At 37.1% G+C, this 24,034-nt stretch overlaps 1 protein-coding gene across 3 annotated transcripts in view; it reads left to right on the forward strand.

Annotated features, from left to right (window-relative positions):
* GABRG1 (gamma-aminobutyric acid type A receptor subunit gamma1) overlaps positions 1–24,034 on the forward strand; it is a 48,143-nt gene that overhangs the window by 14,043 nt on the left and 10,066 nt on the right. For 2 of the 3 annotated variants that reach the window (XM_088524734.1, XM_088524737.1), the window contains exons 2-4: positions 2,359–2,507; positions 10,174–10,241; positions 23,118–23,338. In XM_088524734.1, the coding sequence (XP_088380860.1) occupies positions 2,359–2,507; positions 10,174–10,241; positions 23,118–23,338 (438 nt within the window). The remainder of the gene's footprint in view (positions 1–2,358; positions 2,508–10,173; positions 10,242–23,117; positions 23,339–24,034) is intronic. The other variant, XM_088524735.1, reaches the window with a different exon arrangement.

Consider the following 24,034-nt stretch of genomic DNA (forward strand, 5'->3'; position numbering starts at 1 on the left):
CAGCCAACCTAAACAATTCAGCCTGGTTTATCCTGTGAATCTACTACAAATAAATTGATGAAGAACTGTTTAAGCTGGCAGAATATACTAGTGGATGTGTGGAGGTAGCACGACTGTGGGACTGGGGCAGATGTGGGCCTTGGACATGACCTCCTGTCATTTTCATTGCTGGTTAGGTCTAGACTGCTCTCAATAGCAGTATGAAAAGGACCCTGAAAGGGGACACAGTTCAAATTCCATGCAAATAATTGTGCTCATCCTGAGGTTCAGGTGTCCTGGGTGTGACCCTGCTTTGGTAGTTTCCATGTATGTTCTGCTGTTTCCTGTGTGGAGGCCTAAAAGGGGAAGAGGAGGAGGTCAGATTTATTGTAATCATGTCTCCTTTCTTAGAGATTTGTTTATCCGCTCAGTTTTACTCCTCATTATCTTAACCCCCCAGGGAAGGCCTGGGGGAGCTTCTGCATTGGTAACAACTTTAAGCCAATTTCTGCCATAATTAGGCTACATAATTACAAGTGGGCCAAAAAAAAAAAAAAAAAAAAAAAAAAAAAGAAGCGTGATAGCAAAACATGAAAGAGAAGGCAAAAGGAAACTTTGAGGCAATATCTACAAAACTTCACTTCCTGCTTCTTTTAGTGCTTCCATTAGTGGAATCCACCTAAGTGGCAGTTACTAAATATTTAGTGCCTGACATTTCTGTGAAGTCTGTGTAGTGCTACAGAGATATTAACCCTTAAAGAATAAAAGTTTTGCCATTCCAGGGGAGACAGGGGACCTCATATTTACATTGCATATTATTTCCATCTCTAATATGACATGCTTGTAAGAAACCTTCTAAATTGTGGGACATTTCCTGTTAGGCTCTTAAATTAAGCAGAAGCACCAAAACACCTGAACAATCTCCACAGTCACAAGTGGAGTCATACTAGTGAGACTTACTAATGCTATTTGCAAAGTGGTGCAAGGTCTTAGGCATACTGACTGGTTTAGTGCATTTGCTCAAAGGATGAAAGTAAAAATTCCTATTCCAGCTCTGTCATTTCCTGACTTTTCTCTCCTTCTCCCATGAAGGCATAATGTCTCCATGTAGAACTCCCTTGTGATGGTCATTCCTGTAAGAAGTGTACTGAAAAATCCCACCCTTAGTCTTGAGAGCTGTGTAAGTCTCTCTAATTGAGAAAATCTTGAAAAGCTATTTCTAACAATATCAAAGTAACATTTTTTTCATTTTGACGTGCAGTGCAAATTGCTGTAAGGATAGTAATTTTAATTCCTTTCTTTTCCTGGAATACCTATGCTTATGCTAACATTGAAACTGATTTATAAGAATCCTATATGCTAGATGGCCTCCATGTGAAGGAAAACATGTCATATGACAGTCAGAATTACGGCTATCAGTCTGATGCCCTTTCCTTGACTTGAAGCCATAGCAGTTCCCTAAAATATGCTGGATGAGTAATAGAAATTGCAGACTTTAGCACCGGAGGAATATTTTAGTCCACACTCATTTGATTCAAATGGAGAGAAAACTACTTCCAGGCATTCTTTGACCTTTCAGTGATCATGTGAGTGAATCCACAAACACAACTAATCTATTGCCATTTTCCTGATGACTTTGTATAAATAAATAATAAATAGCAAGTAAACTGTATTGCTACTTACCCAATTAAAAATTAGGCAATAAATATATGCAAGTATTTCCTTATGCATTTGTACCATCTTGATAAAAAGTATACATACCATACATATGAATATCCCATGTATATATCCAGATATGTTATTGAAACACAGCTTCATCTCCCAGCTGTAAATGTTTAGTCAAAATGTATGAAAGTAATGTTTGTTCTCTTGATCTGAATGGAGTTAAGTGAGTAAAGGTGAAATATCTTTAATATAATATGTATAACAGAACATATAAGGAGAGAAATTCTAGCAATATTTTTGATGCCAGGAGCTATCTTTTGCCATAATTAAGCATTTCTTAGAAATATTAGTAACATGTTTTGAAAAAGGATTAAAGATCTAGGAAATCCATTTATTTTTATTTTTATTTTTTTTAAAAAAAGGCTCACAGTAAGATCTGTACCATTTCTGTTTGACTTGTGACTTGAATGTTTCTGTATGTGGGATGGGTTAATGCTTCTCTTGATGTGTTTATTAGCATGCACTCTCTACTACTATAAAACAAAATGTTGCTGTTTTAAATAAGGCCTTCCTCTTTCTGTTGTCACCAGAATACATTTGAATGTTTATTAAATACCTCAAATATTATGTATGCTATTTTATCAGTTTCATCTTCACACATCTGTTTCACTGTTTAAGTCTAACCTTGATTTTATTTTATTCAATCACAATTAGAGCTGATAAAGCAGACGATGAAGATGATGAAGATCCAACAGTGAATAAAACATGGGTCCTTGCACCAAAGATTCATGGTGGGGATGTGACTCATATACTGGACTCCTTACTTCAAGGATATGACAATAAACTTCGGCCAGATATTGGGGGTAAGTCCCTATAATAATTCAATAAATAGAGGATATGAACCAGAGGTTGTCTGGTTCATCAGACAACCTGGGATTGATCAGAAGAAGGGAAAATCTGTTTAGTGCTCTTTTTAAAAATGAGTATATCAAGCTAGATAGATAGAAATAAATTGCAGTAGTTTTCTAGAACTGGTAAATAATAACAATCTTTATATAAATGTTACTTATACTGTGAACTCTTTATATTATTTGAAGTGTTGCATTTATTGGAGTGATGAACAATATATAATGTCATTGAAAATGATTATATTTCGCTTTGTTATTCTAAGATCTTCTGATGGAAATAATGCTATGGATATAAGCCAGTCAGGGTCCCTCAAAAATTTGATCCTGAATCTGTAGAATTTTATTAAAATAGACATGTTTGTTTTTATTGTAGAAAGTAAATTGTGTGTGGGTAATTTAGGACTGTATCTTTTCTTCAGGAATATAGCAAGGGAGACTGTGTTACCATAGCTCAAATGTTTCAACTAGTTGGATGGCAATTTTGCCTTTGAATACTGAAAGTATAAGTTTGATTATAACTATTAAATGTAAGTGTTATTTGGAAGAATCTTACTTTAAAAGCATGGAGTTCATGAAGACTTGGCAGGCTCCTGAGTACTACATGCATGGTGGATCAGACTAGGAAAAATAATTTATTCTCTCTCAGTTTGTTTTCTGAACTGTGAAGGGAGAGGTGGAGGACATGATTATTTGTTAAATACTTGGCATTCTCTAGCAAAGAAATGCAGTGCAAGTCCATAAGCTGCTTATGCGATAAACAATACTGCAATCTATACTTGTGTTTCATTTATGTAGGAGAACAGATTCAATCTCATACTCTTTTTCTTCAAAGCTTATGACAAATTGCTTTCTCCCCAAAATTTCTTAGTTCTGTTTTATTGTTGACTGTTGCCTTGAAGATGTTGAATAGTAATTTTGCTCTCCCCGTCGTAACAGAACCGCATGTGAATCCCATGAAGCTTGTATTGAGCCTTTGCCTGCAGATTCGTTTAACTGGATTAGTGTGAACATTTAGACAACAAAAAAGCTCCTTCAGTGTATTTTTTCTTAAATTCTCAGTATATGGCAGACGTATGCCTTTCTTCTTTTTTCAGGCTGCCTGATACAACAGACAGCAAAGAGATTATGAAGGAATAAACAGACTCCACTAAGAGCCCTTCTACTGAGTAGCTGGTGGGTGGGGATGAAAGAAAAGAATTCTGTTTCTCTTCGTTCACTATGAAACTTAGAAATAAAGACAAAACAGAGGAAGAGAACTTCCTTCTGACATACAGAATGTATTTAGAGGGTCACTGAAGAATTTTACCTTACTTCTCTGATTTGTTAGAAATTCTATCTGTATTTTATGCACTGAGTCTTGATAGTGCAAGAGCTTTGTCTTTTCGTGCGTGGCTTAATGTGCAGCTTAGATTATGGGACTCGATGATCAGTTTCTGAAAGCAGACATTCCCTCTGCCTTCTTTGCTCCCCTGATGACGTATACCTTTTTTTAGTCATCTGGTCTTTTCTCTCTGGGTCCTGCCTCCATTCAACGTATTAGAACATAAGGTATCATCCAGCGCACTGATAACAGAAGGGATTTGGGGATAGTTGCTTTATGACCAGAAGAACAATTAGTTGCAGACGTAGGTCCCACAAGGCAGAAATTTTGAACCAGGTAAGAGCAACATTCCAGCTTCAGATTCAGGTGTCATATTCAGTCCAGCTGCTCAGGAAATGCAGTAGATACTTTACAGATAGAGAAACAATATCAGGCTGTAATGAATACATCTTAGTCTACCTCAGGTTTATCAGAGAACCGGTGTCATTTTCCATGCCTTCCCAGTATATGTCAGTACTTGTACAACAAGATTATTAAACTAGGATTATAATTACCTTCCCTTCTGTGGGATATTATTACCTTGATATTTTGCTCTTGAATTACAAAGCTGAGTTATAATACCAGCATTTTTGTTTTGGGGTCTGGAATTATCGGATTTGAATACCGACATAGATTTTCTTCTCTTCCTGATGTTGACACAGAGTTTCAGCATCTCAGAATAAGCATAGATGTGTCATTGATAAACATGCTGTTTATTGAAGGAGGTTATAAAGGAGTCTCTTTTCTTGTTTTTTCTGATAGCTGGCCAAATGAAAGTTGAGAAGTCAGTGGAAGTACTGAAATCTAATTGGAGAAAACCACTTTGTGTTATTTTCTGTGTCTCATTCAGATAAATAGCCATGAGTTTTACTGGTTTGTTAATTGATACCCCTTGCTATGTTCATTAAACTTACTAATCTTTAACTCGGTATATGAAATGTACTTCGAGGTGCTTGGAGAATATAGGCAGTATTATTATGTTAGTACATTCAACTCTATTCCAAATATTAGTAGTTACCATCTGGAGTTTCTTTTCTGTAGCATAAATTCCTTTAATTACACATAGAACCTTGTGGAGTGATAATATATTAATAAAATGGTATTATTGTCACTACAAGGTTAATTTTAGGCCTCCCAATTGTTTTTAATTTCAGTTTTGGATCAAACTAATTCCCATTTTTAGCTTCACATTTTAAAGGAAATAATTTTGACTGTTTGCTATTCCATCTCTCAGAGCTTAGAACTGCTAATATAACTAATACCGATCTATCTATTTCTAGTACATATTTTGTCCAGACATGTCTCATGTCCAATTTTGTGTAACATATAGGCAAAAACACTGATTAATCTGAAAGTTTAATTAGAAAAAGGGAGTAATCATCACATATCTATACTTCTAATGGGGTATACAGAAAACTTCTCTCTTTTTTTTTTTGAGTCAACAATTTGAGGAAAATCATTAGTGATAGAATTTTTAAGAATTTGGAAGAGAGAATGTTTAATAGCAAAGAAGAGGGGCAAATTTCTACGTAGAGAAGTTTGCATAGTTATAATTGCCCTCCAAGCAGGGTACAGGTAAATGTTTGCGTCTCAGTGCGCTAATGTTAAAAGTCATGTGCCCAGGGGCGTGCAGGTAGTATTAATAAAAGTGAACTTTCAAGAGATAAAAGGAGAAGAAAAATGAAGAGCATGGTGCTCTCTTCATCAAAATCACTTTGAACAAGTTCTGTGTCTTATAGACAGCTGAAGCTGAATTTCAATATTACTTTGACACTTGCATCTTTCAGTGTGTACGTAATACTGTTATATAACTAGTTGGGGGAATTGTATTACATTATTGTTATTAATGCTATTAATATATAATTATAATATATAAATTAATATTATTAATATATAATTGTTATTATTGTTATTGTTGCATTAATTATTATTACAAATGGAAGGTTCCTGGTATTCCTGAATGGGGTAGTCACCTAGTTTCTTTGCTTTATCATCCAGGGGAAGTACTGCTTTAGGCTTTTTTTTTGACAAATAATGAGGATTTAGAGAATATTTAGTCAAAGAAAATAGACTTGTATTAAGTTGTCCAAAATGGTTTTAGTTCAAATCAAACATCACGACAAGTAAAAATAGGTGTTTTGTCTTAAACCTTCTATTCCAAACTGGAGAATTTTGGTAGAATAAGAGGGTTAGAGAGGGTTTGGTAGAGTAAGTTAGGAAACTTGAACCAATTAACTACTTACTGGATAATTCAAGGATTGGAGCAATGAATTGGAATGATATTCATCAATAAAAAGTACATTATTGGTACTTTTGAGCTAATAGTAATAATAGTTTGAGATGAGTGCTTATAGACTGAAAATAAATGAGGGGAGCTCTTCAGCCTGTCAGGCAGGGCTATTTCAAAAATCAAAGCTGAAAGTTAGGTTTGAATAAATACAAACTGAAAAAAACATAAGGATGTATTTGTTAGTGACAGCAATTCCTAAATTAATTTTGTGATTGACATCTTGCTTTTTATCGCTGTGATTTTTCTAATATAGAGTTAATATTTTTCAAAATACAGGTTTTGAACTTGAAATAGGGGTTCAAAATATGCCCAAAGGCTGGGAGACTGTGGATTACCTAGCGCCTGTGCTACCTGTCAACCCTTTGTGCCTTCCTGGTTGGATACCTGTCCATGCCTTCCACGAAATACTTCTTTCTGCATCTTGTTGCTTGGTGGGAAGTTCACTCTTTGCTTTAAATCCCAGGCACAAGAACCAATTTTGTTACAGTTGTTGTTTCTTGAAGCTGGCTCCTCCTCATCTCTGTTCCTACGCTAGGACATATATATAACCAAAAGCTGAACTTTTTAAAGAAGCAGAGCTTAGTCTAGCAAGAGGTTAAAAGCAGGCAAAGCAGGAAATCAGAGTGCATTTTTTTTTCTAAATTGCATTTACCAAACAGGGTTGCTCTTTGCCTTGGTGTTTCAGCTGCTGTGGGAGCTACTGAACTATCACTTGGGGCCAGCTGTTCTTCAGAGCTCCTCTTTGTCTCTATTTAGTACACGGTCTGGCATCCTCTCGCTTTACTCTGTCTGGGCTCATGTTGTCTCTCAGTGGAAGTAGTTGAAGTGTGCTAGAGTTTTCTCCCCTTTTTCCTTAGAAACTTCTGTAAGTTTACAGTACTGCTTTGTTCTTTACTCAGCATGTAATGGCCTTTAATGGCCTTTCTCCTATTTCGTTTTCAAGTTACTATAATGAACTATAAGTTCAACATTCCTATAATGTTTTCAAGGCTCTTACTAATACTTTACCTATGAAATGAGAAGTATTCAGTATGGAAACATCTTCTCACACTGTCTTTCACTGTTAGCTCTTTGTGTGCAGTAGCTGAAGAAGAGTATTTACGTGGATGCCATTAGTATCAAGAAAATGTTTTCTCCACCTTTTGTTATTTCCAAGAACTGGAATTATTTCTAGTTGAAGAACATGAGGCGAATCAACTCTTTCTTCTAATTCACCTAAGTCTGCATGATTCCGAAGATCTAATGTCAGACAGTCTCTCTAGATCATTTGGGTTGATTAAAATAATTTCAACAGAGCCACCTTTGTCAGACTGACTCTTCCTGACTCTTTTCAGGCCTGAAAACCTGACTGTTTCAGGTTACTCTGACTCTTAATAGTCCTAATAGTCTTATTCTTAGGAGTACAAAAAAGACAAATTGAACTCTCTGACACATGGCAGGAGAGCCCTTGTGGCAGATCAGGTACTGCTCATTGCAAGCTGGAGCTATATAAGGCTGACACAGCTCACATTAGAAGCTGCCTTAGTGACTGACCTCAAAATGTAGTTGTTTACAGTGAATTAGCAGTGGAAGGGCTGTCCTTAGTGAGATCTCACAAGAAATAGTCTTGATCAAGAATAACAGTGTATTTAATGACTGCAGTAATTACGTTCTGTAGTAAAATTGCTGGGTGACTTTCAGTCACTTGGACTTCAGACTGTTGGAAAGGAAGAGGTCGTACTACTAAAGTAATTATATAGTTCTGGTAAAGCTGGAGACTTTTAAAAGCAAGAGCTAGATGATAAAACAAAAAAGTGGGAAGAAAGCTTGTGAGTTGTATTTCAAGGTGGGAGATTTTGCACAAAAAAGCTGTGATTTAGAGAAAGGCTTAGGTATTTTGAGTAGTATGAATTCTTGGGCATTTTTGCCCCAGAGCATTGTCCTGAGAAATTTTGTGCGTTTGAAAAAGAACACAGTGAGCAGGAATCTGGGAGTACTCATGCAGCACTGATAACACCGTTTCTAAAATTTTCAGTTCTGGTGTCCACATGTCAGGATGCATTTGGGAACAACAGAGTGAATTCTAAAGTTAATGCTGAACAGGCTGTCTGTGGATTCCACGTGCAGCATGAAGTTTAAACTGTTCAGCGTAGTGAAGTCAAGTCTGAGAAGTGACCTTATAGAGCTAGGGAGGATTAATCATTTTTCATGAACATGGGAGAAGCACTGGATTCAGCATTGCTTGAGCAGAGGCAAGATAGCTTTGAACCACTCCCTTGTGTTTCCAGTCAGGCACTGATTGAGTTTTGCTGTTGCATAGACATATAAGATTGCAAAATGAAAGAAAGTATGTGTTTATGTCACATATCTAGCTATATGCTATGCAGATATATACCATATATATGTGTGTGCATATAAATGCTTGCACATACACATGCATGCGCAAACATATATTATTTTTGTCTGGTGTTTCAGTTTGTGGATTTTCTGTTCTTTCCTTCCCAAACCTGGCAGTTGCTTAGAACATTTGCAGCTCAGGAAGTATTTATTTTTCCCTCCAAGAAATAAATTGGTTTCCAGGGTTGCTGTGAAGCATGCTGGGAACAGGATGGTGAACAAGCACCTTGGTGCTCTGAGGTCGCATAGAAGGTTTTTGATGCTGCCTGACTGGTGTGTCTTGTGCTCAGGCTCAGCAATAATCAGATTTGGAATCAGGAAGAATTTCCTCTCAATGAGAATGGCAGGGACAAGATTTTGTAGGATACTTAGGAAAGATATCTTATGTGACATGGTTTTAGATTTTTGAGATTTGAGCCTGTGTTGCTTAGGACTTAAGGTTTGCTAAAGAACATTGGGGTCATCTTTGTTTACTCTATGAAGATATAAAATCTGTTTATGTAGAGTCTCTCTCCTGTGAAATCAAAGTAGTACCTCTTATATATCCTCCCCTTTCCATCCACGGATGGGCAGAGAGGCTTCATTTTAACATTAAATCATGGGAGAAAGACCAGCAGCGTTTCATGCCACTGGGGACTAGAACGTGATGTGTCCTCTTGTGTCCACATTTAGTCCTATTTGCTTTCTGGTACAAGTGTTTTTAAAAAATCATATATTGATGATTTTTGCGTGCAGACCTTTCTTGCGCAAAGGCCTGACCTCTTTTTTTTGCACCATTTTTTTTCCCTATAGGAACCAGTTTAGGAGGAAGCAACTGAATTATCAGTGACACATTTATGCTGCATGTGGTATTCATGAGAAGTCATTTATAATTTGAGCTTTGCTGTAAATGTCCTACATTTTAAGAAGATGATATTTTTACGACATTTTTTTTCAGTCATTTAAGAGTGGTTTCATTTCTGTTTAAAGAAAATAAATATGGAAATGTGTAACTTGAATAATTTTCATTTGATGAGCTTTTAATTTGGTGTGTGAAGCAGTGTATTGATCAAGCTGATGAAAGGACGTTAATAATTCTTAAGTGTGATATAATTGTGTGAACTGAAGAAATCTATGGCTAAAAGTTAGTTATTTTATTTTTGTTATGCATCTTCAAATAGGAATCGACAGAAAGTACTGCGTATTGATCCTTTGCAGTTGATAAATACTTCTACTCCTAAGCCCTTTGGTTTGTTATATAACCAACATTTTTCCAGATATTTTCTTCATTCTGCTTATAAATAGTATTTTATTTTGCAAGGTATTCTTTTTGTTTTCCTTCCTTTGACTTCTGTATTTTTTATATCTTTGTGTGCACAAAACATAGATGGTAGTTAATTAAGAAACCAAAAATTTATCTTGATAATTGTAATTTAATTTGTATGAAATAAGAGCCAAATTTATATATGATTCATTGGCTAATGAGCAGACAACAGACCAGAGACTTAATTTTTCTAACTTTAATATAAAAAAATCAAGTTTGTAGTATTTAATGGATAGGTTAAATAACCCTGATAATATAAATATGTAATTATTATGGTTGCTGTTTTGTTTAGTGAGAACTACGGTAATTGAAACAGATGTCTATGTTAACAGCATTGGCCCGGTTGACCCAATCAATATGGTAAGTTCTGATTATTGACTGAAATCATTGTCTGAAAGATGCTACGGGTTAATATGAGGAGGAAATTCTCCTCTCACTCGAATAAGCTGCTTTAATAATTTGCTACTGTGTATACCTGTCATTCTAGTATTAGTTTATAGGAAACAAAATTTGAAAATAGCACTTCTGGCCTCCTTTGCAATCTTGTCTTTAGTCTTAGGAATCCTCTTCTGAGTGCGTATGTGATTATGCAAGTGTATGTGTACCTCAGAAATTTGGTGCAAGTACTAAATTAATAACGCTTTCAATGAAGTTGAAAAGAAGTTGGCGCTTCCTTGAATTAGTTAAATCATTCCTGTCACAAAGTGTGTTGTGTGACGTGGTGGCGCGGAGGGCTTTAGATCGGCCTCGTTGCGTGACTTCTCCAGACGAGCGGTGGCTCCCGCGGGCAGGACACGAGCTGGAGGACGGAGCCCGCGCCTGGCCCTCGAGCAAGCGGAGCTCGGCTCCCTCCTGCTGCTCCCTTGCCCACCTCCTTGCAGGAGCGCTCGCAGGTTTCTGCATGGGTAGCAAATGAGGATTTCTGTCACGTCCGATGCTGAAATATGACAGAGGAGGCAGCTCCTGAGCATTTGGCAAAACCACATTAGTTGTCAATGATTATTAAGGATCTGGTGATTTGCACATAATATGTCATCACACGCACTGTGATTATGAGCTTCCTGATGCAAAACCAAGCAGAAAAGGCCTGTAGCACTTAGATACTAGGAATAAAGGTGCCAAAAGTAGATGACACTGACCTGTGGCAAGAGATATTAATTCCGGTGTAACAGTCTGACAAGTCTGGGGTTGTCACTAACGGCGGCTGTGGCAGGTTAGTCTGTGGCTCTGGCCAGGACTGAAGAATGTAAAGAACGGAAAGAAAGTGCTGGAGAGCAATGCAGTGGAGGAAATTTCTCCCATTTCTGTTCCGAGTATAAATGCTTCTGTCTATCTTCTTGTTGTACTCTTTCTGTCCATCCTGTCCTCTTCGTAAGGGATTTCTTGTGGAAGAAAATATGTCAACACGCAGTGACTTGTAGGGAGCAAGTAACACGTGGTACAAGGCTTCCTCTGCCAGTGGGTCATCCTGGTACCTGCTAGGTACTGTGTGCAGTAGGAATGAAAGCAGGAGATGCTTAGAGCTCCATTTTTCTGTAAAAATAAATAGTAACAATAAATAATTTTACCAGAGGGTAATAAAATAAATCCCACTGACACATGGAGCTCTAAGAAGTATTCTGTATTTTTAAAAAATGGGCAGAGAATTATATAGCAATTTAAATTATAGTCCAAGGGTGCTGTGGCCTCCAAAACAGAGTAATTGCTTCCACTGGGCTTGGACACCAGGAACTGGGATCATATGAGCATCTAATAACACTACAAAAAGCATAATTTTATGAAAATAAAGCCTTATATATGCAAATAATTTTATTAAGGCTTCCAATAATGATGTTTTTAATCTGGGAAACAGCATTCTCACCATAAAATAATTGAAGGTCTGACCCTGTAAGCTCTGCTCGTGTGAGCTGCCTGTTTCATTGTGCCTGCCTTTTCCCTGGAGTCAGTACTGTTTGAGGTTGTTAACCAAAATTCCCAAAATTACTTTCATCTTCAGAGCTGTCCTTAGCATTTCACTTTATCACTTTACATGAGAGCATGTGTATGATTTCCCGTTGGATTATTCATTTGCCAGATATTTAAATTCACTCTGGCACATGATGTCCTTTTATTGTTTAGATTGCTTTTTGGAGGAGGGGGATACAATTTCTGAAGCTGAAAGGAGCTTCAGGGGACACTCAACATGAGAGAAAACTGATTTATTTTATAATTTCAGTCTATTTTGCCCCTGCTATCCAATGGAGTCTTTCATACTTTCATCAAAGGAAGGTTTTAAGTGTATGTGTGACATTCATTAGAATTTGCCTTTGAAGGCTCTTGAGTTTTGGCTTTTGGTATTTAATTTAACAAAGATCTACACAGTATTCTAAATGATATAGATATCTCATGCATAAAAGATGTTTCCATACAGCATGTGGTCTCTCTGTGTGCCCACAGTTACCAGGTGCATGAGTAAACATTTTTAACAAGTGTCCAGATCAGCAAAGTACTTAAACTTGGAATACTCATTAGATCTACCGACTTTTGAATCTGTCTTTTAGAGCTAGCCTGCATTATGCATCATATAAAGCATGGCTAAGTGCATATTTATGGCTAAAGCCTAGATCCCTAGGAGCTCTGGAGGGATGTGGGGTTCTCTTAATGGAATTCAGAGCTGCAATGAATTTTAGAGCCTGATTTTCATTTCTGTGGAAAATCATTCAGTTGAGCACTTAGTGCCAGGCTCTTTCTACCTTTCTTTCTCCTTCCAGCCAAGGTAAAAAGGCCCTCTTTTAGCAGTATGAGTAGCACTGTCTGATATCTCTCCGTGTATTAGTTCCTGCCAAGAATGTTTTGTGCTTTCAATGCCCTAAGGTGTACAAGGGATGAAGATTTCCCTTGCTACTGCCTGCAGCAGAACTGTGTCTGTGACTTGGCTTTTGTAGTTGGATGAGACCATGCAAATGTGTAATTCACTGGGTTTAGAGAGGCATGAAAGCACTCCAAAACATCTATTCCTCTAACACCTTCCTTTTAACTAAGAGAATACCTGATTTTGTAAAACTAAGAGAATACCATATCTTTTGATCTCTATTTGATCACAAGTCTCATTACAATGAAAGACTATTGGCCCAAATAGGAGAAGTCTTTGGAGAAGGAATACTGGAGCAGTTCTTTAAGTAAGAAATTGTAGTACTTTATTGTGTCAAAAATGAATAACAAAGAGTTTATGCCTTTTCAGCCCTTAAACTCTATTTAATCAAGCTTCATATGGTAAACAGTGGAGAAGTACTTAAATGACAGGAAATGGGCAAATAGAGAGGCAGATAGTTTCTGATAAATAATAATAAAGATATGTGGGCATTATGACTGGTAGATAGATTTTAAAAAATAGCTAAATAAAAATGCTTTACCTGTCTATTTCTTCCTCTGTCTTTATCTATATCTGTGTGTACAGAGAGGGAGATGGATAGAGAGGAAAGAAACGCTATGTTTTAAAGTTCCCTTGTTGATTTATGTAGTTCTAAATCCTGATTTAACATTTTTGAACATTATCGTACCATTACCATTTGAGTGTGTCTGGAAAGGGTAGATGTATTTATTCACTGGATGCAGATACCGGCGATGCTTTTTATTCAGTTTTTGTGTTTATTAATGGAACTCCAGACTGAAATTTTTAGGATAAATTTCTATGATTGCCCTTCACTAGAGCAGTTTGGTTCCCTTGTTACTGCCAACCTTTCTGTTTCTTCCATGGATGTTGAAACTTTTGTTGTATGATCTGTGCTAGTTATTCATTGAAGGCTACTGTGACAGCAAGCTGAAAACCAGTCTTTGAAGCCTAGGACTATTATTTTTAATAAGGTAGCAAAACCACTGAGCAGATCAGACACAGACTATGCGGCATGCTACTTCAGCACAGATACAGCAAGACCTGAGCACTGTTAGGCTACAATTTTTCCTGTCATATTCTACTGTTTATGACTTTGATTGCAATGTGCAATCCAGCTTTAAGTAAGCCATGACTTTTAAATTCCATTCTCAAATTGCAGCAACCAGTAGCAGCAGATTTTTGATTTTGCTTTGCTATCCAAACATCAACGTGTTCAGTGTCCTATTAAATCAAGTTCCAGTACTGAAAGATGCAAGCTCTAGTCATTTGTATGTCAATGTATTTATCACTCTGTTCTTGAATGGTATTGTATCCTATTAGTGAATAAATAGTAACTAGTGTAAACAAAAGATGAGGCTTGGAAAGACACAGAAATGCATATTGGAATTAGCCAGAAGGCTGTAGTCGTGCACATACTGTGGCATGTACTTCAATTCACATCTGCTTTGTGTTCCACTAACTTAAAAATTTAATAAACAAGTGTCAAAACCCCATCTGCTAGTATTCAACCAGCAATAAGAACTTGAATCATACTATATAAATACAATTTCACAAGTCTTCTTTATGACTTTTTTCCTGAAAAAGAGCCTGAAATCAATTATTTTAGCTTTTGCAGTTAATTGCCAAATGTTGTTACAAAGCAGCTCTAAACTTACCTATCCAGTTACAGGAGAACCAGCCAAGTACAAGGTATGCTCTGCTTATACTGGCTCAGCATAGCGCTTCCTATGTCACTCCCAATTTCTGTTACAATTTTGAAGGGAATGTTGAGGCACGAGGGAAAAGGCAGCCTTTGGACAGCAAGAAAATATTGCAGTAGCTTTCTGAAACCAAAGCAGAGAAAAACCACCTTTTCAGCCCACTTTTTACACAGCACTGGTTATTTGTTGTGTTGCAGCTGCAGTTTGCCAATTGTCTCCTAACAGGTACAAAGTCAGAATAGAAAGGTAGGATTCCACATATGCAGCAGCAGCAGAACTATACTCCTTGTTATAAAATATGCACTGATTGGTGTGCGCCATTTAAGAATGTTATAAGCTAAAGCTGCAGTCTTTTCTAATAGCTTTACATAGACATATTTATGCTGTGGTATGTTTTTATAGTGTCATTGTGTTACCTAAGCTTGACTTAACTTCCCTGACTAGAGTGTGCCAGTGTCCTGTTTGAGAAATCCAGTTTATACTGTCTCAGATTTTTAGAGCTTTTGAGATTTTCTAGTGCCACAGCAATGGCTAAACTGCCCAGGCTCTAGGCACTTTGTGTCTTGAGATGTCAGAGCCTTCTGTATTTACATAAGGTAATTTGTTAAAAGAAAATACAGAAATACTGGCTTGGAGACATGCTGGTGTTAGGAAACATTGCTGATAAGCTCCCTCCTTATCTATGGTCAGTCTGTCAGTGTGTTGTAAGCGAGCACACTGATATCCCATGTTTCCAGTACTTTATCTTTTTTAGTGTTGGTGTGAATGTACTTCTAAAAGCTCTTTCTGTGGTGCTCCTGTGCAGGATGTTTTCTGTGGTCACCAGCTTTTTCCTGCCCTCACTTATTTCTTGGTAGTCTCATCCACAAATTCAGCTACCATTACATGCCAGTGGCCTCCTCATTATTTGTATCTTTTCCTCCGGTCTAAAATATTGGCTTGTGTCTTTGGTATCTGCTCCTAGATGCTTGGCTAGTTCAGTGTGCCTAGGTCAGGACTTTAAATCCACTTTAAATCCACACAGAGAGCCTCTGCTGCTCTCTCAGGTGCTTTGGGTAACTATTATTCTGTCTTTTATCCAGTCTTGATGCCTAAAAATGTTATAGTACCTGGTTTTAGTTGGAATCCTGCAAATTCTTGTTGCAAAGCAACTCTGAGATTTATATATATATGTATATACACACATATACGCATATATATCCATCCATCAAGCTCAATATTTTGTCTGGACATCCATCGTTACAATAACATATTTTTTGTGGCCTTTCTGGCTGTAAATCCTGCTCATTCCTACAAAGAGAATTTTCTGCTGTTTCTAACAAATATTTTGCTGCCCCTTCCCCTCCTCTGGCTCCTCTTTCAAGCTGGACCTCACACATAAACTGCTTCCCTTAACTTTCAAGGCACTTCAGAGCCTATACTGCAGCATTTTACCATTATTAACAACAGGCCTGTTTCTACCTCAGATCCCACCAGCTTCTGTTCCCTTTCTTGCAACTTTTCAAACTGAGCGTTTTCTTCTAAACTTCCTTTTCATGCTTGAAAGAAATGTTTTATAAATGTTACTTCATTGTTTCTCATCATGTTCCCGTTTATACCTCCTTCTTCTATAGAAGTTACTGCAAATGACCAGGCTTTTGCTGTGCTAAAATCACTACCTGCAATTCTGACTGGTATTGGATTCTGTTTCCTATTACTTCCTCACTGCCTGCTTAGAGCTTGTCTTTTATCTTAAACTACAGATGCTTTGCAGAAATCCTGTCTTCTATGTATGTATCACTGAGTGTCTGTGCAAGTCAGCTGTGATCTGAAATGATCTAAACCAAGAATAATGCTCATATAAATACCAAATTAATACTCCACACAGATACTACCCAGTGCTGAAGCTAAACCAGACCGTGCTTTGCTAATACTTTTCTCCCAAACTCCATGGGCTGCTTGGCCCCTTAGTTGTATAGGTTATGCATGATGCCTTAATGTCTGCTCCAAATACATTCTGCATGCTTCTGCTGTGCTTGTCTGTCTTGTGCCTGCAGTGGAGACAAGCCACTTTTAATTCCTTGTCTTGTAGCTCCTGCTTGCCTTTGTGCCAAATAGTTTATAAACATTTTGGAGCACATTACCTACCTGTCCCTAGTTATTAATTCCTAACCTGTCATCTATAAATGTTGTGCTGCTGTATTCCAGTTGTGCGAATAGTTCTGCTGGTCTAGATTTGCCCTGGGTTACTGGAAGGAAGATACGGGCTGTGCTTTGAGTGCTGTGACTGCTTGAACTCATCTGAGAGCTGTGCTTGGCAGTAGTCAACGCAAGTCACCGCCGGCTCCTTCCCTGTGCGCTCCAGGGAAAAGTGGCTGTCATTCACTGACCCTTCAGTGGCTAGTGCCAGGATTTTTGCTGCAAATCTCCTCTTCTGACAAAGGCTGGGCAGCTGGAGAGTTGGGAGTTTTTTGTTGCAGTATATGCTATGGGAAGTTCATTTTACAAAGCAGAGCTAGGGTCTGGATGTCCTTTCCTACAGATGCATCTCCATGAAGCAAATCCACTTTTGGAAAGAGTGTTTGCCCTAATCCTCTATTACTAAGACTGAATGTGCTGACAAAATAGCTATTCGGAAATGCTTTGTGCTTTTTCTCGTGAGTGAATGTAACTTCCTTGTCCATTGATCTTGACTTTCATTACTTTTATTCTGTTGTAGTACATTCTTAAATTTAATTAAATCTCGTATTTTCTTACTAGTTATTTCACCTTCCTTTAAAAATGCATATCTGATGCATTTTTTTAATTGCTGCACAAGTTTTTAGTTTTCTGAAAGACAAGTGTCTCTGTAATATTTTCCCAAAAATCTGATAAGCAGAAAATTGGCTATTGATGGTGAATACTATTAGGAACTCAACTGCCCACAGCGTCTCTATTCAGAAAGCTATGTAAACATGCATCCACTCATATATTCAAGTGCTAATACTGATATGCCACAAAGTGTGATATTATGTTGTCTTCTCTGTTTCTTCCTAGGAGTCAATAAATAAATAGAAGTGCTTTTAGGAAGTTCTTAAAAGCTGTCCCTGCTGTTCTGCCTTCAGTGTTGCACACTGACACGCAGTTGCATGACTGTCCCAGCAACTGGAAGGTCAGACTGCAATGAGAGCCTCTCCTAGGAGCCCCTTTCTTACAGGGGTTGCAGGGTAGAAACCAAGCCCATATAAATCTCCTGGCCATCAATGGTAGGATTTTGGAACATGGCAGGAAAATCATGGAAATAGAACACCAAACAGTAACTATGTTTATAATCTTCCTTTGAAAGCAATTACACCATGCTGAAAGGTGAAACATTGTGCTTGTGAGTTTATAAAGGAAATTATAGAAAAGCGTGTATTTTGACTAATGTACAATTTCATCAGTAAAGTTGCTTGTGGGACCACTTCTGGATCCTTGACTTTCTCTGGTTACATGAAAGTAGATGTAGTTACAGAATTTTGAAAGTATTGCTAATGGAGTTTTATAAATTACTGTTTTCAGTCTCAAAGAAACCGAACCTTCTTTATCAGAATTCACTCCTGAGTTTTTAATATGTATATATTTACTTTCTGGTCTGATTTGTCTTCTCCAGTTCTTTCTTTAATTTCATGTTTGTTTAGGAATGACAATGACTAAAATATTTAAGTTTTATTTTATAAAACAAAAGTGCTGTTTTCAGTGTGGGAATGAATATAGATTAGATATATATAGATGGTGTACATCTCTGTGTACCATCTACTTTCTCTTCTCATGCTTTTATCTCTTCAAGAGAGACCTAAGCTGATTAAATAAAAGCAGAGCTCTTTTAGAAGCTGCTTTAGTTACTTTTCTAGATTATCTTTTGACTAGTTGGTAAGATTGTTATTATAATTTCTAATCTACAAGGCTTTTAAATAAATTTTGTCCTTATTCATATTGTTGTTTGCATCTGTTTCCTTGTATGTTCAAAATAAAGACTGGATAAGCACAGATGCCAAATTGTTAAGAGTGATAGATTTCTTCTATGTAGTGACGAAGTAGGTGTCTCTGTACTGCCTCACCTTCTGTAAGCAATTTGCTGTATTTCCTCTTCCCCTGTGCATATGTTCTCCGAGAATCCTCCAGTGTGATTGTCTGTACAATTAAAACAATCTGACTGGTTAAAAGACCCTGGGAGCAGATGCTCTGCACTTCTGTTCAGTGTATTTCCTGCAACCCCCACCTCTTCTACAGCTGTGGTATCATTAGTCTAATATTAGATGTAGATATCATTGTGATCTGCTGGATCTTTCTAGATCTCACTCCTGGATCTGCGAGTGAGCAAGTGGCTTGCTAAAACAAGAAATTTAACTTTCACTTCTGTCTCAGCCACGTGAATAATTCCTTGGTAAAACCATATTTGAGTCTACAGCACCTCAAAAGTCTTTTTTAAGGGCTTTGAAAGTAGCCCACTAAGGAGAATAACCCATTTAAGACGGTTTGCTAGAGCAACTGTACATCAAAGATTGCAGAGCATTTTAATACTTAAAAGCACTTTATTGATGTCCAGAGGTTTTGGGGAGGGAGAGGGAAAAGGTCATACTGGGAAGATGCTGATTAATCAGCTAGTACTTCTTCCTTTATTCTGTGCTTATCTCTTAGGAGACTGTACTGATACCAGTTTTGTCTTTGGCCATCTTAATCTCCTAAGCCTCTAAATGATCATATTAAACAGAGCCTTTGAAATTAAATCTCATCTCTTCATGTTGAAACATACAGGTTGGTAGAACACTTTGTTTAATTTCCCTTAAAGAAGAAGAAAGCAGAGATTGGCAGAAAGGAAGTTTACTCCTTTTTCTTTTTTTATTTTTCATGAAAAGTTGCCTTCCATTAAGTTCCAGTTTAACAAAATGAAACAGAAAACTGAATAAATTGAAGAAAGTTGGAAAAAAATATTGATCTCTGATGGTGAAATACGATGAAATCATGTTACAATCAGAAGTTGAACCAAATTCAGGGGCTTTCTATGAGAAATTTTCCAAAATTAGCCTGTTGCATTCCTTAAAACTTCAGGTGCAATTCAGGTGAAGTTTTAAATCTGATAAAAAAGCTAGGACAAATCTCTGAGCAAAGATGAAATGAGATGAGGGTGTCTTTTCTTGTTTGTACTGAACCCTATTGCAGGCCTGTAGTTGACCAATGCAAACTTTCTGCTACTATTTTGGCTTTTGATTTTTAGGAACTATCATTGTATTTGTGTTTGCCCCCCAGGAAACAAAGCTGCTTTGTCCTCTCATGTTTTGTAACACAAAATGTGCAGCCATTAGCGTGGTCCAGCCAGCAATTCAGTTGCTCATTACTTGACTTCTCCTTACCTTTTACTGTGGAACATCAAATCAGTTGAGAGGCTGCTACACAAAATATCCAAGAATAAGTAGTTTTCTGCTTTGTGTGATTTTTTTTTTATATATATATATATATATATATCTTCTTTCATCCCTATAGATGTTATTTTGCAACTGGTATAGTTATAGTTACACTGAGAAATAATCTTGCAGAATGCTATCTACTTTCCCCTTTTTAACAGCTTTGCAATATAAAAGTCTAGTGGCCCATGGCCCATTTTCATGTCTGACTGATCAAACTACACTTTTTTTTTTTCTGACCGTGAAACCCCTCTTGAGAATTCAGTTTATTCTCATACAAAAACTATTCCTACTTTATTTGAAGTAGTAGCTTTTATTTATTGAATGCATTTTTTGTGGCACTATATGTCTGCTTGTCAAAATTCGCAGTTCGTTCACTACATGACCCTTTAATGGTAATCCCAGATTAGTCACTGTATTCCCAGCCTTTTGAGTTTGTTATGATCTTTTAGAGAGGAAGGAGGTGGAGGAGGAGCGCAGTTATCTGTAAATAATTAGGCAGGTGGGCTCTTTATGCCAGCTGCATGAGAGTTCAGTGGTCTCATCAAATACCAGGTATGAGCTAACGTATGCAGTGCTTATTGAGCCCTGGGAGGCTAAATATGAGTAAGCATGCGTTTCCCTGTGACTGTGACTAATGTGGCCATAGGTGGATTTCGTTTTATTTTGTATTGTTATTTATCATGAATTTCATTTGAAAGAGAGAAGCAAAACAATTTTTGTGGTTACACAGTGGTGTTGAAGAGTGAGAAGTTTCTTGAAAAATTAGAACGAGATAAGACTGTTAAATTTACCTTTTATAAAACAACAAGGAAAAACAAATCAGAAATTAGCCCCTCAGAAATTAGTGGCACTAAAAGAACATTTTGTAAATCTGGTGTGCTACTGTGCTTCCTAGTATAGTTTTGAAAATAAAATAGCGCTCTTATTCATCTAGTTTTGGAAATAAAGTACTTCTAGAAAAGGTACTTGACTGCTTCAGCATGATGATTTTCTACCTCATTTTCAGCAAATTTTAGAGACTCAGATTTGCTCAGCTCAGAAATGGAGGATCACCCCAAGCAGATATCTGGGAGGATGCTGATACTTGGGTATTTTGTGGAAACATTGTTATTAATCTTGTGGTGATTAATTATTATGCGCGTAGTTTCTGCTTGAACAGTGGCAACTGTTTCAAAAATGATGTTAACAAAGTTTCCTACTTTTTTGCCTATAAAGTTGTTTAAACAACTCTATAGTGTGGTCATGGTAAGTCCTTGCACATTTAATACTGAAAGGTAAGAGAAGGAAAGAATCTGGGCCTGCTGAGGCTCTCCCCTTCCTCTTTTCTTTCAAATTCACGTAGGAGCGTCTCTTCCTTTCTTATCCTAATTTGTTAGGGTGTATGTGGCAACCTCAGTTTTATCCTGAGTGGTGTGACTGCGATGACACTTTGATCTATTTCTTTTTCTCAGGCAATGGCGAGGTACTGCGAAGTGGCTGCATAGAGTAGCACCTTCAAACTCAGACAATCTGCTCTTTTCATACATTGTCATATCTGTTGGTTTCACTCACTGATTTTTTTTTTCCTATTTGTACCATAAAGGCAACTGTTATTCATTCTGTTCCACTTGAGCCATAAAAACCTGTCTCCTTCACACTGTCTTGTTTACTCATTTACGCTAGTGAAAAACAATTTTCTGGATGGAATTACTCTAAGTGAGCAGTTTTTTTAAGGATAAAAAGACCCTGAATTTTCACAGGTGTTTTGAAGGTTGTTTACAGAAATAAAATAATCAAGGACTTATTTTGACCTGAAGAACCTTCTTGTGTTGATGATGGGGCCTTTCAAGGAATGTGAGCAGGGTTTTAGAGCCAAGTCATCTCAAAAATGAAATTTTGAGTAGTCTTTTTGTTCCCTCTGTCCCCTTCACTGCTTGCGTTATACACTAGTTATTCATAATCTTTGGGAGTCAGAAGGCAGAACAGAATAGTCCATATCATAATTCAGCTGCGGTTCAGGAGAGAAAAGGGGCAAGCTTCCTTGTTGCCTACCTATTTCCTGAACCTGTTCTTTCTGCTGGAGGTGTGAGAAAATTGAGGGAGATTTAGGTGGTCCTGGGATATCTGTCTTTGCACTTTCAAAATATTAAGTGATGAGTCAATGGGCAATGTGAAGTTATTTGAGTGGTCTGCAGCACTTCTCCTTGCAGACTGAGCTGTGAGAAGAATCGCCAAGTTATTTGTAAGAGCTTTCACAGGACAGCCACATAGGAAAGATCTCATCTGCCACCAAGTAGTGAAATCGTTGTTGTGCTGATCATAGTCATGACCTGTGACAAGCACAACAGAGAAGCAAGGGGTGGGATTGCTCCTCTGTCTGGAGTCCAACTGCAACTGGTTAGGTTCTTTTTAGGTTAGGTTTTTGTGTGCAAAACAATATTCCAGTATATCCACAATGTTTCTTTCCCTCAAGTTTTCCCTTCTGTAAATGTGTCAAGAATTCTCTGATTAAAAGGCCTTGTTTTTAGTTTTGTTTTGTCACCTTTCTTTTCTGGTCATAAAAGCAGACATTGGCTTTTTATCAGAACAGGTGTTTTCTTGAAGCTCTAATAAGTAAAGTGGGATTTCTTTAAAGAAATTTCTTTTCCAATTATGATTATATACCCTTTTGTATGTAAGTAGATAAATATATGTGGGAGACTGTAACAGTTACCTCCACAAACTGTGGTGCTTGCTTATTTGTGATGCATTTCGCTTGAATTTTTCCAAATACAAAATTTGGCCAGTGAATGAATTCCACTATATTTGTCAAAATACAAGACAGGAATGTTGAAGGTAATTGTAGCTTTCTTCCTTTTTAAAAAAGATTTCTAACTCCATGTTGTAAAGTTCTGAAAAAATATAGAAAATTTGATTTTCAAAAGATACAGAACCTCTGTCTTAACAAACTTAGTCTAGCCTAGCAAAAATATTAAGTTTGCTATTTTACTTCTGTCTAGGTCTGCTAGAGGTGCTTCTGCTTTGTGCTGGCCTCCATGTCACAGAAAGGTCCTAGCAGGTCTGCCTTTCCTTAAATAATCAATTCATGTCAGAAGTGTCAGAACAAGAGGTGGGGGCAGAAGTGTCTGTGTGCCACTCATCAGTCTGTAACTCCTCAGCCTGAGATTTTTGGTTGCTATTCAAATGATACAAAGGAGAAGAGATGGCTCTTGATTTATATACAAAATAAAAACTCTTTGCTTGCAAACTTTGGTATATGCGGTTGTTTCTCTATTTTTAGGAATACACCATAGATATAATTTTTGCCCAGACTTGGTATGACAGTCGTCTAAAATTTAACAGCTCAATGAAAGTGCTTATGCTTAATAGCAATATGGTTGGAAAAATTTGGATTCCAGACACTTTCTTTCGGAACTCAAGAAAATCTGATGCTCACTGGATTACAACTCCAAATCGTTTGCTTCGTATCTGGAGTGATGGACGAGTATTATACACTTTAAGGTGGGTGTTTACTGACTAGATAAAGCAATAACATTTTTATGCCCAGGAATATATGAAAATGTAGAGTACAAAGAAAATCACTGACCCTTTTTTTGTTGTTGTTGTGGGCTGCATGAGTTTACAAGGAATTTGCTGGGGAAAAAATAATGACACTTTGATCATGAAAAATGTGAAATGCGTAATATTGAATTACATTGTCCAGTTACAGAGTAAATACAGTTGAAAAGAAAGCATATCTTTATCTTATTTAGGTACAGGCAAGAAAGAAAAAATATGTAGCTAGTAGCACAGTGTTGGTCCATCTCTTTATTATATTTTTAAGAGGCTTCTCTTCTCCATTTCTGCATGTACTTCTTCACATGCTTACCTCAACCTTTACACTGTAGCATTAAAATCAGCAAAGCTGTTCTTTAACTCCAGAAAATTGTCTACAAAATCATTCTGTAAATTAGTTGATCGCCAAGTAGTTCAGGCGATCTAGGTGCAGAGAAGGATAGCGACAGCCTCGGGGAGGGCTTTATTCAGCCACCTGTACAAAGTTTCTACTCATCAGAAAACCCTGGATGCTAAACATGGGCACTGACAGTAAGATGATGCAGAGCACTAAAAAATATACTATCTATTTTTATATATTTCCTTAGAATTGGGAATGTGTTTAATATATTTTCAAAAGATAAGGCTATACTATCCAATAAA

The sequence above is a fragment of the Tinamus guttatus genome, unplaced genomic scaffold (assembly GCF_059628265.1).
Source record: "Tinamus guttatus ecotype Peru unplaced genomic scaffold, ASM5962826v1 Tinamus_guttatus_pri_ptg000213l, whole genome shotgun sequence".
Classification (NCBI taxonomy): Eukaryota; Metazoa; Chordata; class Aves; order Tinamiformes; family Tinamidae; genus Tinamus; species Tinamus guttatus.